Genomic DNA, 19,225 nt, shown 5'->3' with positions numbered 1-19,225 from the left:
TATCTCTAGATGCCCAAAATGAATAGAAAACAAGGAAACGTACGTATAAATAGTCCAAGCACCTATCTCCACCTGTTCTTATAGAAGGAGATTAACCATGCAATTGATAAAATGCATAGTTTCACCGCAGTGACTGTTAGATGCTTCTAGGTCAAGAGACCCTTTAGCTTACCCAAGTGCGCTTAGAGATTGATGACCTTGCATCTACCTCATCAAGCTTAAGGCCCAACGTATAGGTCCATCTAGAAAAGAGTTGAGTCATGATGGAGGCCCAATAGCCCAGCCCAACCCCTCTTGTGGGGTGTGGCGTGCCAAGTGTTAAGTGTGCCACTAAAGCACCACAATGCACCCAAACAACCCTACAACCCATTGCCTGCACGTGCAAGTGCTTCACACCTTACTAAACCACCATTTAGTAAAATTTTAAGTACTAACTATACAAGAAAGATCCTATATCAACCACATTTTCACTTCCAATGTGGGACTTTAAAAAACAAATTTTTTTAATGCAGCGCTTACAAAAAAAATAAAAACTAAGTTAGCAAAACACATGTCAATGGATCGTTAGGTACGCATGTATGTCCATAATGGATGCCTGCAGAGAAGTCGTGACAACGAAGAAGATTTTTATACATTAAAAAAATAAATAAATAAATAAAATAAAATAATTAATGCAACGCTTACAAAAAAAATAAAAACTAAGTTAGCAAAACACATGTCAATGGATCGTTAGGTACACATATGTATGTCCATAATGGATGCCTGTAGATAACTCGTGACAACAAAGAAGATTTTTATACATTAAAAAAAAAAGGTTTACATCGTATTAACCACCCATAAGTAAATCCAACATGAAATTGCCTACAAATAGGAAACAGGAGAAGCTTAAAATTAGAGTAACACGTGCGATTTATACAAACAAAGAAAACCTTGATTTTTTTTTCACTGCCTTTCACTTAACTTGTCAATGACCCACTTTTCATACGCATGGCAAGCGTACACAAGATCCTAACTGATCATCAGGAAAGCCCTACTTTGGATGGTTCATATCCCAAAATTCATACAAAATGGACCTCATAACCCTTGAATAGGAAGGTATCAAAGCGAATTCAATTATTTCCCAGAAGTACTTCTCTATAGAGATCTGCGCGACATTTGCGATACAGCCCATTTACGTACAGCTTACTTGATGATGCATTCAGATCTCATACATACGAATCACACGAGAAAATCAAATCACCCAACATAGTGCAGCCCATACAAACTTGCCTACCAGTTCCATTCAAAAGGATTAAGCAGGTCTCTTGCATGGCCGCATGCATTTAAGACTGAAATGGGAATCAGTGTCCCCTTCCTCCTGCACAAAGGGCTACTACGATTAAAAGAAATGGACCACAAGCAAGCACTCATATTGTACGAATGAAATAATTCTTTTGCAACATCACAACATACCAAAACCCAAAAGCCAATTTTGTTAAATCTCAAACCAACAACCATAGTATTTGAGCAGCAATTTCAGACACCTTTTCATCATTGTTAAGAGAAGGGAATTCAAATCCAACATTTAGGATGCGTTTGAATGCACAAGTGAATTGTAATACAATGGGGGGGAGAACAAATTGTGATTTACTTCCATAGCATCATATTGATGATACAGTGTCCAACTTGCAATCTCATTGTTAAGAAATGGGAATTCAAATCCAACATTTAGGGTGTGTTCAGATACACAAGTAAACTGTAACATAGCAGGGAGTGATGACCTGGGTCCAAGTTGCAATCTCACTGTTAAGAAAAGGGAACTCAAATCCAACACGTTTCAGTGTGTTTGGTTGCACAAGTGAATTGTAAATTTGTAATACAGCGGGAAATTTTGTAATTTGCCTCCTTAGCATTTCATAGTGATGATCTGGGGTCCAACTTGCAACTTCATTTGATGTAGGACAATTAACCACTTGTTCTAAAAGCTCGAACTATTAGAGCATGGCGAATTAATCCCTTTGTCTCATAGCCCAGGCCCCACATTGCATGGATTAAGACCTTGGCAAAACCCCCCTTGTGGGCCCCAAATCACATGGGTATCACCTCACACGGGCCGCCCACCCCAAGTGTGCCCCTGCATCCCACAGGCAACCCCACTCAAGCCCGGTGTGAAAATGCCCCTACATTAATCACCTCCGATGATGAGTCTCGAACACGAGACCTCCCGCTCTGATACCAATTTGATGTAGGACAATTAACCACTTGCTCTAAAAGCTCGAACAGTTAAAGCATGGCGAATTAATCCCTTTATCTCATAGCCCAAGCCCCACATCGCACGGATTAAGACCTCGGCCAAACCCCCCTTGTGGGCCCCAAATCACATGGGTACCGCCTCACACGAGCCACCCGCCTCACACAGGCCGCCCACCCCGAGTGTGCCCCTGCATCCCACAGGCAACCCCACTCAAGCCTAGTGTGAAAATGCCCCTGCATTACTGATACTTGAGAAAAAGGAATACGACTCCAACATTTAGGGTGTGTTTGGATGCACAAGTGAATTTAAAACAATGGAGGGGTAAAAAAAAAAAAAAAGAAGGGAAATTTTAGTTTGCTTCCCTAGCATTCATAATGATGATCTATGTCAAACTTACAACCATGTTACTCTTCAAGTTGGACTCGGAAGGAACATAACTGCAATTTCAGGACTACATCTTCACTATGAATACTTGGAAACACCATTAATTTTTCCATCTACTATTGATTGAACAGAATGTTTACATTCTCACTCCGTCGACGTCGTCATAATTATCTCAACTACATGAATCCTCTTCCACCATTCCACTCTATCAAGAGCCATAACTTTAGTTGGACCATAGGTCATCAAGTATTTTCTTACTACCTACATCCGCATCCTTTTAGAGCCTTCAACTTGCCCTTTTAGAGCCTTCAACTTGTACCAACTCACTCCTAACCTGTGTGGTTCTTGGTCTTTGTTGCACATGACCAAACCATCCAAGTCTACTTTCCCTCATCATATTACCTATTGGTTACTCCTGAATTCCCTCTAATGCATTCATTTCTAATTCTAGCCTTCCTTATCTTTCCATCGTCCATCTCGGCATCCTTATTTTAGCTATCCTGTGAACATGTTATTCCTTAACTACCTGACATTCTGTCAAATAAAGCGTGGATGGTCTTATAGCCATCCTACAAAATTTCCCTTTCAGTTCGAGTGGTACATGACAATCACATTAAACTCCAAGGGCACATCTCTATTTCTTCCACCTCACTTGGATTCTATGGGCAGCATCCTTATCTTTCCCTCATCCATCTCAACATCCTTATTTTAGCTATCCTATGAACATGTTCTTCCTTAAATACCTAACATTCTGTCAAATAAAGCGCGGCTGGTCTTATAGCCATCCTACAAATTTTCCCTTTCAGTTCAAGCGGTACATGACGATCACATTAAACTCTGAAGGCACATCTCTATTTCTTCCACCTCACTTGAATTCCATGGGCAGCATCCTACTTAATCTCTCCACTTTCATGAATTATCAACCCAAGATATTGAAAGTGGTCAGTTTGGGAAACTTCTTGGTCAGCAATCTTAATCAATTCCTCATTCTGACTCCTCTTATTACTAAATTGCAAATTCATATACTTTGTTTTAATCCGACTGTCAAATAAAGCGTGGCTGGTCTTATAGCCATCCTACAAAATTTCCCTTTCAGTTCGAACGGTACATGACGATCACATTAAACTCCAAAGGCACATCTCTATTTCTTCCACCTCGCTTGAATTCCATGGGCAGCATCCTACTTAATCTCTCCACTTTCATGAATTATCAACCCAAGATATTGAAAGTGGTCAGTTTGGGAAACTTCTTGGTCAGCAATCTTAATCAATTCCTCGTTCTGACTCCTCTTATTACTAAATTGCAAATTCATATACTTTGTTTTAATCCGACTGTTAAATCCTTTTGATTCTAAAGAAACCCTCCTATAAAATTTCCCCTTCAGTTTGAGTGGTACATAACGATCTCATTAAACTCGAAAGGCACGTTTCCATTTCTTCCCTCGATTGAATTCTATGGGCAGCATCCTTCTTAACCAATTCCTCGTTCTCACTCCTCTTGTTACTAAAATTACAAATTCATATACTTCGTTTAACCAACCAAGTTAAATCCTTTTGATTCTTAAGAATCCCTCCTAAAAAATTTCCCTTTCAGTTTGAGTGGTACACAACGATCACATTAAACTTGAAAGGCACGTCTCCATTTCTTCTCTCGCTTGAATTCTATGGGCAGCATCCTTCTTAATCTATCCACTCTCATGAATTATCAACCCAAGATATTGAAAGTGGTCATTTTGGGAAACTTATTGGTCAGCAACCTTAACCAATTCCTCGTTCCCACTCCTCTTGTTAGTAAAATTGTGAATCCATACACTTCTTTTTAAATCTGACCATGTTAAATCCTTTAGAATCCTATTGATTCTAAACATAACCTTAAAGCTATGTTTTCAAAGTCAAATTGCATTTTCCAAAAAAAAAAAACCCTCGAGTAGCGACTAAATAGAATCATCAAATGTTTCTTATTTTACTTTAGAAAGTAAATAGAAAAAATAAAATAAAATAAAAATGAAAAAACAACCACATATTTTAACATTTCACTTCAAATTCTATCAAATGCTTAGTGCTGAGTCAACTTCTAGTCAATTTTTTAAAGCCAATTCTAGTCAATTTATAGCGGCAAAATATAGAGAATTGTAATACTAACCAAACATTAGGAATAACTCAGTCTTTGGATTTTGCCTGCAAATCCAGTTGTTTATAGCAGCAAAATATACAACTTTTGTTGAATATGATGCAAGTTGTTTCATGAGGTTTCTCCTAATGATACAGATTGAGTTGTAGGATTTTAGTTGTTATTAAGAACCCTGATTTAAAAGAACAAAATTTAAAGGGTTTCACTAGCATCCCCACTTTAATGGGGATGTCAACAACCTCCCCAAACCTTTGAATGACACATGGGATGCCCAATCATCAACTGGAACCATTCATTCAATAGCAACATTGGGGGCAAGCCATGATGTGAGAATCATGCCAATCATCATACTAAAGTGCTACTTTGGAATCATAAACAATATAAAGTGAGATATGTTTCAATATGATGGTTGGACCTATTTTGTTTCTCCGCTCAATCTTGACTGCCCATTTTCCATGCTATTGATCTGATGTTCAGGATCATCCAATTGGTGTGATTTTGCACCATGGCTTGCTCCTAGTTTCATAAATGAATGAACAGTCAAATCAAAGAGAGGTTATCCCATGTGTCATTTAAAACTTTGGGAACGTTGCTAACGTCCTTTAGCAAAACCCAAGTCTAAATAAATGAATAAGATAAGATAACAATTTGAAGAGAGAATGAACAATATAAATTGGCATGCGCCATAGGAAGGCTTTTAATTGGAAAGAGAAGCATGAGTAATAGTAATTGCACTGAGAGGTGTAATTTGGACTTTTTTATGAATGGTAATTTTGGGACTGGTGGAGAGTTATGTATGCTTATGCACATAGTAGCATAGATGCATCAAGGTTATGCATGTTGTTTAAGTATTTCAAAGCAATCAAAGTCAAAATACCTCTTTTATTGGAATACCATCCATGTTGGATTCTTCTTCCCATGATGGCTGCTTTGGCTCTTCGATCTGAACATGAAAATGGGGAATTTCATACTCATTGAGGGGTTTGCTGTTTGATGAAGAGGAAAATGAAGGTGGAACAGCATATTGACTTTCACTGATGCTCCGTTTCCTAGCAGAAGAAGATTCTGCTGTAGAACATAAATCTTCATCATCCTTTGACGTCCCAGCTTTGCATTCATGGCCATGTAATTCATCATGATTCTGTCTCTTTCCATCCAAACCATCTGGTCCCTTCTGCCCATGGAGACCATCCTTGGAATTTTGAATAGTGGGCACCCTCTGATCATGAGATGAACTAGCACAAGCAACTTCCTTCTTTATGACAACTCTCGGAATGTCTAGATTATACATGCCATTCGAATTGTCAGCAACACCCTCATTTGTTCCGTTAAATTTTGCAGCTCTTGCAGCTGCAACAAATTCCCACATCGCAGATGTAGCATCATCTAATCGTTCTTTGGCCAAATTTATTTCCACGATGGGATTTGGATAGTTCAATCCCAACTCCACCCCTGCAGCTCGAAGTATGGATGTAGGAGCATCCCATGGATGATGAATCCATTTGGCAGGCAATCTAGCAAGCTCAGGCAGCCAATGCCTCACATATTCACCCTCGGGATCAAATTTGCAGCCTTGAACCTAATACCAGAATAAACCAATGGCAAAACTTGAAACGAGAGAGAAGGGCAACACAAAATAAGGCTAAAAAACTCCATACTTGACTCAGACTTAAATGAACAACCAACTACAAGTTATCTCGAACTCTGATTGAATGCTTGATCAAGTTACTTTGATTTTGGGCTTTCAAGTATTTTTGTTCAACTTTTTCAAATCTTCTAGTCAACTGAATCGCTCTAGTCTAGTACTCAATCAGTTTTTCTAAGTATTAATCTAGTTTCCTCAAATATCATTATTATTATTATTATTTTAAATGGTAAGAACTTCACTTGAACCAAATCCTGATCAAGCTAACTTAGTGAATTCTTTTGTCACTTTTTTGAGTTTTTGAACATTGAGAAAAAGAATAATTTTAGCATAATAGGATGTAAGGTTGAAGTTCTTCTGGTGAAAAAAAAATAAAAATAGAGGCCAAGTTCCCTATTCATTCTGAAGTGGGAACCTCCCTATTCATAACTTAGTTTGGAGATGTGGGGCCCATGGTTGGTCTATCCAAGTCATTGATCTGACGGCATCCCATCATGGATGGACCATTCCCAGAATATCCAATCATTTTGTCAACTTTGATGCTCCCCTTGTTGACATGCAAATACATGGTTAAAAAGAAATGTATCAACAAACCACATGGAATACAAGAAAGACCAAAGATTCAATGGCTAGGAATTAGGATCTTCCAATTTGGGAGGTTTGGGGGGAATGATCCATCCATAATGGGGGTCATAGTCAATGGCTTGGATAGACCAACCATGGGCCCCACATCTACAAACTAAGTCCTGAGCAGAGAAGTTCCCTGTTCAGAACAAATAAGGAACTCAGCTTCAAAAAACTAATATAAACTGCCGGGTCATTAAGAATTGGGAATGCTCAAATTGTGCATAAAAAATTATTCAAAAACATATGTTAAATGGAACAAATTACTAACGAAAGTGCAAATTCTTTTGATAAAGGATAGGACTTGATAAAATCAATGGCTTTAGGGTTCAAAGACGTAGGTTTTTCAGGTCTTCATAAGTAGGTCAAAGGGAATGTTCCCATGTGCATATCATGGTCACTTATTTAAAACAATGATAGAGAGATGATACTTCACCAAATTGAATTTGACATATTAACCGAAATACAAAAGCCCTGTAAATCATTTGAAAAGTTTGAGAGTGCAGTTTAAAACCATCCAGAGAAAAATGAGGGTCAATCACATTTTGAAATGCAATAGACTGATAATTCTTGAAGGTAGGAGAACAGACCTGTGGGCTGTCAAGACGGTCGAGCTCGTGCCCATCAGGTAAGCTACCCGAGATATACTGCCAACCAAGGATGTCACTTTCTAAGTCGGCATCCAATAACGTGTCCCAGAAATATTTCATCCCCCATGTCCATGGAAGCAGCAAGAACTTGACAAAAAAACTTGAAACGATTACTCTGATTCTGTTATGTATCCATCCCGTCGCCCAGAGTTCCCTCATACCCGCGTCTACTAAAGGGTACCCAGTCCGACCTTGTCTCCAAGCCTTGAAGTGGCCTTGGTCGGCCCGCCACGGAAAATGTCTCAAGCTCCCCATCAACGATCTTTCATGCGTGAAAGGGAAATTGAAACAAACGTAACGTGAATATTCTCGAAGACCGATTGCTCTTAGGAAGAGTCGCACACTCTCTCCCGCAACGATGTTTCCTTCTCTTGCCCATGATAATTGCTTCATTCGAACACATTGGAAGACTTTTCTTACACTTATTTCTCCAAAATGCAAGTATGGTGACAAGAGGGATGTAGCGGCACCCTCCACCTTTAGCCTATTCTTTGAATAATCAAGTAGATGTTGGTCAATGAAGTCAGATAGCACCTTATCTGCATTGCTCCAGCCAGGAGACCATCCTCTGCCTAACAATGCATTGCTGGATTTCTCTGATTCATTTTCGAGACCCAATTCCTCAATCGAACAGCTTTCGACAGTCTCTGCCATCCAAACAGTCAACGAAAGTAGAGTTTAAGTATCTTCGTGTGCAGTGAATTTTCATGCAAGTTAGACACAGCAACAGTATTCCCCCCCGACACACTGTTTTGTCTTAAAATTTGTATGATAGTGTTGAAGGAAACATTATTATACAGATATTAGTTAACATGGGATAAAAGATTGAAAAATGTATGAAGATAAATAGATATATGTCATAACTATAAAAAGCATGTTCTAAATAAGAGGACTGACTGTTAAATGCATATATCTGAGTTGGGAATATATCTGTGCTCGTAATTGAACAATATCTTCTTAGACATGTTGGGGTGCAAATGTGTCAGTTCCGTTCGGGTCAATGGGCACCATGGACCCAACCCATTTAATAACCAGATCAAAATTTTGGCCTCAAACCCAACCCATTAAAATCTAGGTCATGTTGGCGTCAGGTCCAAGTCAAAATAAGCCAGCCCAATTATTTAAAGGGTTGGGTCTAGGTATAGGAGGACCCAGACCCCACCCATTTATCTCAAGGTTGGATTTGGGTTGGGTACAAAAAATACATGTGGGTTTTCACACAAATAATGCCCCAAATATGTTTTGGTTCGTCTCAAAAGTTTAATTTAAATGACCTGCAAGAGCACATGTTCATATGCTATCTTAGATAGAGTTGAGAAGACTTCAAGAATAAATCCAAGTACACATTGTCTTAAATAAACTAAACTGAAACTGCTGATAAAAAGGCCCATCGGATCTTATCAGGCACTTCCTATTTCCCACTTTCCTTAGTAGTTTTCGTTCATTAATTAGACATCTAGACTTTCCTAGACTTAATTAATTTCCGCGATGGGATCTCATATGTCAGCACTAAGGGTGCTGAAATAGAATGGCTGATAATTAACTTAATACGTGTTTAACACGGATAGTTTCTCTATGGATAATATCAGAAAACAGGTGAGGAATTTAAGGTTTGCTGAAAATAGCTGCAGAGCCTATATGATACCTAGATACAGATACTGATACAAACACGGATACGAGGAGTGGTGATATGATTCAGTTTTTCGGAAAATATAGGACAATCATACAGACATGGTTATCTCATACATTATGTATTCTTTTTAACTTAAACAATCGACCCATTCTGTAGGTTTTTCTTAAGAAACAAATATTGTATTTTTAGTCTTTCCAGAAAGCTAAATTTAATGACACTAGAAATGTTTATGGAGTTATAGAGTAAGACTTGAAATATTGTAGGATTTAAAAAAGACAAACCTAAAATGATAGGAATGTGTCAAATTATATCCTAAAAGTATCCACTGCCGACATGGTGATGGGTCGTGTTTGACATAGCACCCTGAGTATATACATGCATCTGGGCACCATATCACTTAACCGTCTGCCAGAGATATGTGGCAAATGGGGCAATCTTCCCTGAAAACAGGATCTCCACGTTACATAACATATCACTAGAACATTGAATCAACAAACAATTGAATTTTGTAATCATGCACTAGGAGCACAAAGCCTTTCCATCTCTGAAAACAGGAAACTTACCAGCAGGCGGCACCAACCGCCATGGTAGAAGAAGATGCCTTGGCTCAATGGTCATGCTCATACACTTGTTCCAGTATGCATCAAACGTCGTAAAGGCAAGCCCCTTTTCATCATACACTTGCCATGGTTCATATAATAAATCTCCATTAAAACTGCTGACAGGAATTCCAAGCTCCGCTAGCTGCCTTTTGATATTATGATCACGGACAAGTGAAACAGGATCTGGAAAGAAAACAGTTAACAAAGAAAATGCAAAATAATCAAATGAGGACTCTAGATTCTAGACGAAAATACAAAATAATCAAATGAGGGATCTAGAATCTAGATAATATATTTTCATCTAGTTAGCATAGTGAAATCATCATGGATACCTAGAGGGGTCTGTCATATTTAGAAATGCATTTAGAGCTTTGGGAGGCACGTAAGGATGGGTTATTGTATATCCAGAAAAGATTGGTCCAGAAAATGAATGCAACAGTAGGCACTCACAATCAAGGATTCAAGATTCAAGTGATAGATTTAAGTTTACAATAGTAATAATAATAATAATAATCAAGCAGGTTGTATTAGTACAGAGCCCAGTTCTATGAAAAGTAAACCTTACCATGTAAAAATGGCGAAATCAGACACAATGACACGACTGATTGGACAAAACATTAGTTTGTTCTATCATTGCACGAAGCATGAACCAAAGCAACAACAGATTCGGGCCCAGTAGTGGGGAAGCGTCAATTTGAAAATGTTAGCAAGTATAAACAGCTAGGAAGCAGGAGCGCAATTCCATTCAAGTGATAGATTTAAGTTTACAAAAGTAATAATAATAATAATAATAATAATAATAATAATAATAATAATAATAAAGCAAGTTGTATTAGTACAGAGCCCAGTTCTATGAAAAATGGCGAAATCAGACACAATGACACGACTGATCGGACAAAACATTAGTTTGTTCTATCATTGCACGAAGCATGAACCAAAGCAACAACAGATTCGGGCCGGGGAGTGGGGAAGCGTCAATTTGAAAATGTTAGCAAGTATAAACAGCTAGGAAGCAAGAGCGAGAGCGGGAGCGCAATTCCGAAGTGTGATTTGAAGCAGGAATGGCACCCAGTTACAGTAGAGAAAATCCAAAGTTGAATCAACACAACAATAATCAAGCAAGCATTCATGTACTCAAGCAAGATCTCATTCTAGTAAAGGATGATCAGAGAAACTAACTCATCTCAACACCCAAAGCAAGAAGCAGACAGAAGAAACAACATACCATAAAGATGGTTGTAGACTACTCGGGTCGCTCCAATGGCACGAATGCACCTCAAAAGGGCAGTGAGAGTGCTCTCAGATTTGATCAGGACAAGGCCAACCCCGAGAGATCTCAATGACTGATCCAAGTGCACAAGCGACTGCTTCATCCACCACCTTGAAACTCGGCCCGGGTAGAACTGCCGTTCTTCTTCAGGGCACCATATGTAAACTGGCAAGATGCATCCGTCCTTAGCTGCTGCAGCTAAGGCTGGATTGTCCTCGATCCTAAGGTCCCTCCTAAACCAAACAACTGTCTTAGAAGAGCTACCCATATTTGACAATTCAGACTGCAAGGCCCATTCTTATATTCATCAATCTACGCCGGGATTTCCCCAATAAAAGCAGAACCAAAATTCAGAGAAAACTACAGAGATCTCACTGGAAAGAATCCAAGAAGCAAATATACAACATGGTTTCATCCAATCCAAGAAACCCAATTTAGTCCCATAATGCCCATAAGACCTTTTGGTAGCCCCAACCCCAAGACAAAATGAGAATTTTCACGAGCACTTTAGTTGTACAATCATTCTACCCACTTTTCACTCCTGCTCAAGCTTTCTACCTATTTGCTAACATTTTGAAATAGATGCAACACCACTCCAGCATCTGATTCTGTTGCCGCTTCGTTTCACCACTCATGCTACTACACTTCTCCTAATACTAGCACGGGGAGGGGGGGCGAAAAGATAACTACAAAGGGTGCCTGAAAGCACCGAATTGCCCATAAAATGTCTAGAACTGGTGCCTGAGATCACTAGGTTGCCCTAGGAAATATCTAAAACTGGAACCAAAAAGCTGAAATTTCACTAGATGGCACCTAGAGTGGTACCCAACAGCTGCGAAATTGCCAGTAGAAAGAGAAGGGAAAAAAACCACCGACAGTGTTTCGATCAGATAAATTCCCAAATCTTTTCTTTTCTATTCTATTTTCTTTCTCCTATATACTTGATAAAATTATGTATATAAAGGCCCAAAAGAGCCAGTAGTCCTATAATTTCAAAATTGAAGTTTGTTACCATGGAATTCGCAAACTGACGGATTTGCTGAAACCTAAACAGCAACCAGAAAACCCTATTCTCTCTTCTCTAATTCAGCATGCCACACTTCGTCCCTGCCAATCAAAGCCTAATTGAGGGAAAAAAAAAAAATCCAAAGCCTAATAAAAATCTCCAAATTGGGGGAAAACATGGAATAAATGGAAACCCAATTGAGAAAATTTCTTTGTAGCCCAAAATCGCAGATTCACTGGACTGATTCTATCCCCAACAAGAACCCTGGATTTCCAAAAAGAAAAAGAAAAAAAGCTCTCTGGATCCCCTAACAAAAACCCTAGAAATTATTCATTAAGGTGCCCCAAAAACTGAATTTCCCATGGAAACCCTAAAAACTGTCACAACCTTTACTGAAACTTCAAGAACTCTACAGACACCCCAATCTAATCTCCCCAAACACCCCAACCTCTCTCTCTCTCTCTCTCTCTCTCTCTGAAATCTCAATATATATCTCTCACCGAAGTCTTAAATGCTATCTTTGTGTTTGTAGGGTTAGTAGGTTAGCATCTACAAGGAAGAAAAGATCACACCCATGTGCCCTAAAGTGCATACTTCAGTCCTTAAAATACGATAAAAGAGTGTAATCCACATGCATTTATTACATTTATTTAATTATTTAATAATTGTATATGCCAGATATAGAAAGTTAGACAACTCGTGAGAGTTTTTTGAGAACTAATATCTAAGCCCAAGATCTGAACCGTCCACGTGATGTAGCACCCCATGAAACCCTAAGGCTCAACTTTTACCTGATTCAAAACTTTGACTGGCTATGAAAAAAGAGGGAGGCAAATCGAGGGAGGAAACCTTTTTATTTTTTCATGGCCCACCAAAGTTTTGGATCAGGGTAAAAGTGGATCTTGGGATTTCATGGGGTGCTTTATGATATGGACAGTTCAGATCTTAGGCTCAGAGCATGAGAGATGGGTTCTTAAAAAGTTCTCATAAGTTCTGGTGAGAACCGTTGGGTAGGTGAGCATTACTCCGTGAAGCTAAGTCTAACGTATCTTTGCTTCTCCAACCACCCATTCATTCCACCATTGGAAGTAACTCGTCTTCTATCTGGTCTTTTTTGGAGCTTGTATTTGGAGTGAATTTAAATTGAAATTACAATTATCACATGATTCATAATCTATGTGAATTAGAATCCTTATAACCATGTTTGGTAGTTGGCACTTTGAACGTGTTAGAATCCAAAAATCATGTTTCATGCATGTAATTAAAATATATTAGAATTCTTTAGTATATTTTTAGAGTGTGAATTTAATTATTAGATCACTTTTAATTTTTTAAATTAGTATTCATATGTTATATTTGATAGAATGATTGTAATAAAGCCCACTGAAATATTTATTTGAGCTAAAAATGAGAAAATTCTAAGCTTCATGTGTACTTTAAACATAAGTATTATAAACAAGCAACTCACCGACATTTTTTAACCGTTCATCTAGATGGCCAATATATGAATGCTTTGGATAATTTTAATTTGATTTTAGTAGTATAGCTGATAATTAGATAATTTCAAGGTATCATTAGCCTGACACATGTACAACCTAATGACACTTTTGTTACTAGTGTGACTCTCCTAGCATTTTCTTTTTAAAAAAATGTCAAAAAAATGCATTTTACATCAGATGGTATAACACAACACCAAATGCCACCAAAAAGGTGCATTTACTCTCAATTACCTTCAAATAGGCCCAAATATAGGATGTCCAGTGATTTGTAATTGGAATAAGAGCAATATATCCTCCATGGATGGAACTTTTATATATTATTGAATAAAGAGACTAGATGAAAACATATTTTCTTGCATGGATGTTAAGATTTAGGGTATGTTTGGATGGCTAGATTCCACCGTAATATGATGTAAAACTCACATCATTATTTTTTATTACTGATAGGATAAACTAAGTAGTCAAATCATAACAATATGTTGGACTTACCACTGACTTGAACCAGTCGAAGGTAGGTTAAGGTGCATAGTTTTGTGGGCCCCACCATAATGTATGTGTTATATCCACACCATCCATTCATCTTGCGAGATCATTTAATGAAAAATAAAAAATAAAAAATAAGGCACATTTAAAACAAAAATTAACCACACCACATAAAGCAGTTGGGATTAATAACTGGCATTAAAAACTTCCTATGGTCCATAGAAGTATTGGATGAATCTAATATTTAGTATTATGCCCTAAAATAATATTGCAAAATAAAAGTGTGGATATAACACACATTAGGCAAGTTACATCTATATGTATGTAATCATCGTGAATACACTATATGCATATCAAAAATTTGAAGCTGTAACATTAGTTGTATTACATAGGGCTTTACTTAGGAATATTGTGACAGTGATAATCATTATCCATTTACATAACATTACAGTAAAATAGACCATCCAAACACCCCCTTAGTGTTTCGACACAAGTAATTCACATGCAGACAGAAGGAAACGTTTCTCTTCTCAGTTGGTTTTTTGTTGTTTCGACTACAAAGAAAACTACTACTTTGCTGACGAGAAGGAAACGTTTCTCTTCTCAGTTAGTTTTTTGTTGTTTTGACTACAAAGAAAACTATACCTAGCAAAGTAACCAGTACTTACGTCTTCAACAGTGTTACTCTCGTCTACATTACCTTGCTTTAGATATAAAATGACTATTATCTAATAAATCTCATATTGCATTTACTATCCAAACGACACCCTTTTTTAAATCCACTAGGCTAGTGCTGAAAAGATAATCACAGCAGCTATCCATGTCAACATCGTGGATTCCTCATATTCAAACAGGCCCAAAAAGTGTACCGCATAAGCATCTGTTGAGGGGAACACGTATGTTGACATCGCGTACAAAAGCAAAATCCAAACCATGTTTGTAGTTGCTCTTCGAAAGTAAACATGCTCTCTCCCCAAATCCAGGACGTGATGTTTGCCATAGGACGTGATGTAGAGCAATTTTTAAGGAAAACATCCGTCCATTGGTAGCTGTAAAGCTCGGGTTTCAGCCCATGGCTGAGTGGCAGATAGAGTGCATATAACATTAAGGTCATAAGTTCGAGTGCCCATATGGAATGTGTGTGAGAGTATCTGATTGCACCAGTTAGGGAAAAAAAAGGTTGCAAATTAAGATCTAACCTAACCATGGTCTTAAACATCTTTGCCTGTTTGATTTTTGGGCTCAACTATAATTACTATGTAAATGGGTAATAATTATTTACCTAAGTAATTATCACATCTTTCCCAAATGTGACAACTTACTTTTTTAACACTTAAATTAAGAAATTTACAAAATCAATGTAGGCCCACCATGATGTATGTGACGTATCCACACCGCTCATTTGTTATGCTAGCTGAATTTAGGGCATGAGTAAAAATAAAAAATAAAATTGGGCAAATCCAAAGATCAAGTGGACCACACCATAGCAAACAGCGGGAATCGAACATCTACCATTAAAAAATTTTTAAGGCCCTTATAAGTTTTGAATAAAGCTGACATTTGTGTTTTCCCCTTATCCATGTCATAGTAACCCTATGAACAGGTTAGATGATGAAAAAACCTCAATGTGGGCCCAATGAAAGAAATAACTTTCAACGGTATCCGAATTAAGGCCATTGTTTCTTTTTGTGTGGGTCATTTAAGTGTTGGATTTGCCTCATTTTTCACCTCATGCCTCAAAATGTTCTAATGAAATAGATGGATGGTGTGGATATATCATATACATTATGGTGGGGTTCACATATTTAAGTCAACACTTTTGTATCAATTTTCAAAGTGGAATTACTCTCACCTTTTCAAACGAGATGAAAAAGGAATAATTACTTATTTACTAGGATTTATATGTATCACGTAAAATCAAATAGGCCCTTGATGCCTGGGGACACCTCAAGTGAAGTTTTCACCCACGGTCAAGTGTGTATTGAGGTTACTTTCAATGTGCATACCTATTTGTACATGGGAATAAGGGGCACATGCAAAGGATTGAAGCTAATCATCATTTAGGGATAATTTGAAACATTCCTAATCTTATTAGGAATATTCTTAACCAACACTTGAACGACAAAAAATAGAATTAGGTAGAAAATCACATAAGTTCTGAATAGATTCAATATACTAATGCAACCAAATGGTCCTTGTATACACCCCACTCAAAATAAGATTAAAACAAATCTTCAACTTTATTCAATCTTCAATCAAAAGTATCCATACAATTCGGCACTCATTGCATGAGCATATGAATTAGACAGTGTATGGCTCAGGTAGGCCTTGGAAGTAATTGACAAGCTGAATCGGCTGATCAAAGGGTTTGCTAATCCGATTCCATCCAAAATTATCGAAGTCTTCTGAAAATTTAAAACACACATTATTTCAATAAAAGCTACCTCTAGCTAACCCAACAGGTCTCAAAAGCCCAGGTGGGGTGGTTAGGAAATACCCTCGATACAACGAAACATATTGACGAGCCTGCAACCCGTTTAACCGAAACTCGTCTACTTGCCTAGGGTATTCGGCAGTCATGAATCAACTAAATACACATTTCCCAGCCTCCAACGGCACCAAAATTCATCAAAAGCCTAGTCGGAAGGATCTCTGACATCTCTTGGAAATTGCCACCAGATTCAATTTGCTGACACAAGAATCGTCAGAGCAAAGTTGTGCATCATAACCCTCATAAGCCTCAAGACTCATACGTCAATTAAAATGTAAGAAAAATGCAAAACCAAAAAGAGGCTGATTTTGGAAATGTGGCAGAAATGGCAGGAAATAACCTTGGGACCACCATACATGTCAGATATTACGCCAAAAAAGGCAATCCAAATAACAACCCCAGAAAGGCCAGTATATATATATAAACAACCATAGGTACCTCTTATTTCTTTAACAACCTATTGCTATAAAGAAAACTTATGAGCCAAAAAAAAAAAAACCGACCCATGAAGGTCCCTTTTTTGCATATTTAAGAACCACAGTTGTGAACCATTCTGGGGGGCTAGTGAGAGACAGGGGAGTTAAGAGTTGAGAAAGCAGATGGTCATTGCGATTTTTCTAGGCTGGCTGAGGCATAAGCTAAGTGAGCTGAAGTTAGCACACCGCCACCAACTCGAAGCTGCATGCTCCAAAATTCGCCTCGATCCCCCATCAACTCTAAAAAAGGCTTGACTTCACCATTACTCTACCCAACTAAAAGCATGAATATTTCAAGCCAAAGAAGCTATTGAAGTTGAAGAGCATGGTTGGAATCGGAAATATTTGACCATCCCTTTTGTAAAAAAAAAGGAGGTGTCGAGTCTCCCATTTTCTTTCTCACATCTCAAATAAACTTGCATTCTAGTCCACACATTCTAAACACATTAGTAGTACACACACTCACATTTTTTATTTAATTTCTACCATCATATCTCATATCTACCATCTTTTTGGTTTTTTTACCTACCTGAGATCTTAAACCTTGAGAAGCAAGATTACGTGTTATTTATTTTATTTTTTATCTGCTCGGAGTCTTAAACTCAACAAGGCACGGGTAGATGCAGTGATGTTAGAAATTTACTGAATCCCCCAAAATTGTAAAACCTCTTAAAGTAGAGAATGCATATCATGCGAGTGGAAAATGGTGCATAACCCCTTCCTTTTTGTAATTAAGGCCGTTACCCAAAATCTATGGTTGCAGACCAACGGCATGAGTCATTTGAGTTAGAGAATCTTATAATTTTCCGACCTTTAAACAATTCTACGGTTTCTAGTCGCCCATAGAGTCTATAGCTTCATTTGACCAATGACGACTCCAAGTTAAATATATCTTTAAATCCAAGTCAACCCCACGCTCCAACTAAACCAAAACTAGAGCAATGGTGAAGAAAGCTGAGGAAATGAGGGCATCGTTTGCACTCACATAGGAGGCCTTCACAGTCGCATTATTCGAAGAGGTATGATTGTTGTTGTGAACACCTTTTTTTAAGGGCATTGGGGCCACAACAAGGAAAATGCATGTCGTGGGACTCAATCCCGAGCCTAAGCCACACCAAGAGAGTATATACTATTGGCTGGAATATGAAACTTGATTAGTACACGCCTTTTATATGAACAGGATCATAAATAATATATTTGTGTTGCAATGTACATTTCAAGTGTAACACCAAGTCTCCTAGGGAAAAGGTTCGAGATATCGTTGTGATTTTAAAGTTCTTAAGAAAACAAACCAATATATTCTTACATTAATACTGTGATATTTTCCAAATCTTCTTAGGTTTTAATATTCTGCAAATTTATCATGAAATTACCATGATTCTCTAGTTTTTTTTTCTATTTAATTACGAAGTAATGGGGCCTAAGTTCCCTATTTAAAACTAGGAAGTCTCAGACTTCTTTGTTCAAAACTTAGATTGTAGATGTGAGGCTTATGGTTGTGCAGACACCCCACCCCAAGCCGACAAGTTGATTAAGTTGGATTGAGTCAATTCCACCAAACCCTAACCTTAAATCCAAACCTAATCTAAAACCTAACCCTAGAACCCAGTCAAACCTAGCCAAAACCCACTGAGCCAGCTCACCGAGTTAACCCACCTAGTCCACTCACCTAGTTAAAGCAAGCCCTAAGCCAACCCTTATCCAAGCTCATATACCCAAAGCCCGTCCAAAAATCTGACATACCAGAAACCGAGCACTAAAGGAAGTAGAGACTTCACACGTGTATGGGAACTCACCTACCAAAGTAGGGAGCTTCCCGGGCTCTGGTACTGCCAACCGTGTGGCAGCTTCCATGCCTTGGCAAGGAAAGGCAACACAGGTGAAGCCTCTCTTTTATGGGGGTTAATCGTGTGAGAAGATGAAAAGAATCCGATGCCCCTCCCTCATACCAAAAGTACCATTTATGCCATCCAATCCAACCCTTGAGATCTTGCCATGTTGTAATTTCAAATATATGCCATTAAACCCATTTCCAACCCTGAAATTGCCGGGAATTACAAGAAAATGGATCTTTGGAGCTATTTATAGCCCCCTCTCCT

The 19,225-nt window shown here is 38.1% G+C and overlaps 1 protein-coding gene across 3 annotated transcripts; it reads right to left on the bottom strand.

Moving 5' to 3' along the window:
• Positions 1 to 776: 776 nt before the first annotated feature.
• LOC131245905 (cryptochrome-1) lies at positions 777 to 12,682 on the bottom strand. Of its 3 annotated transcripts, none has more exons than XM_058245676.1 (5): positions 11,127 to 12,682; positions 9,863 to 10,084; positions 7,607 to 8,313; positions 5,625 to 6,326; positions 777 to 1,369 (listed from the first exon to the last, which is right to left on the bottom strand). In XM_058245676.1, the coding sequence occupies exons 1-5, from the start codon at positions 11,437 to 11,439 to the stop codon at positions 1,292 to 1,294; spliced, it is 2,022 nt and encodes a 673-aa protein (XP_058101659.1). In that variant the 5' UTR covers positions 11,440 to 12,682; the 3' UTR covers positions 777 to 1,291. The 3 variants fall into 3 exon arrangements, with proteins under 3 accessions (XP_058101659.1, XP_058101661.1, XP_058101660.1); XM_058245678.1 differs by having other exon boundaries at positions 777 to 1,328; positions 11,127 to 12,681; XM_058245677.1 differs by having other exon boundaries at positions 777 to 1,357; positions 11,127 to 12,679.
• Positions 12,683 to 19,225: the final 6,543 nt, after the last annotated feature.

This window comes from Magnolia sinica, chromosome 5, assembly GCF_029962835.1.
Source record: "Magnolia sinica isolate HGM2019 chromosome 5, MsV1, whole genome shotgun sequence".
In the NCBI taxonomy this organism is placed as follows: Eukaryota; Viridiplantae; Streptophyta; class Magnoliopsida; order Magnoliales; family Magnoliaceae; genus Magnolia; species Magnolia sinica.
The sequence above is the reverse complement of the archived record's forward strand: the minus strand, read 5'-3'. Positions and strand labels throughout refer to the sequence as shown.

Coding starts and splice junctions, on each gene's coding strand:
- LOC131245905 (XM_058245676.1), bottom strand. CDS start 11,439: ATGGGTAGCTCTTCTAAGACAGTTGTTTGGTTTAGGAGGGACCTTAGG. Junction 8,314..9,862: donor GCGGTTGGTGCCGCCTGCTG/GTAAGTTTCCTG, acceptor TTTGGATGGCAG/AGACTGTCGAAAGCTGTTCG. Junction 6,327..7,606: donor ACCGTCTTGACAGCCCACAG/GTCTGTTCTCCT, acceptor TTCTGGTATTAG/GTTCAAGGCTGCAAATTTGA.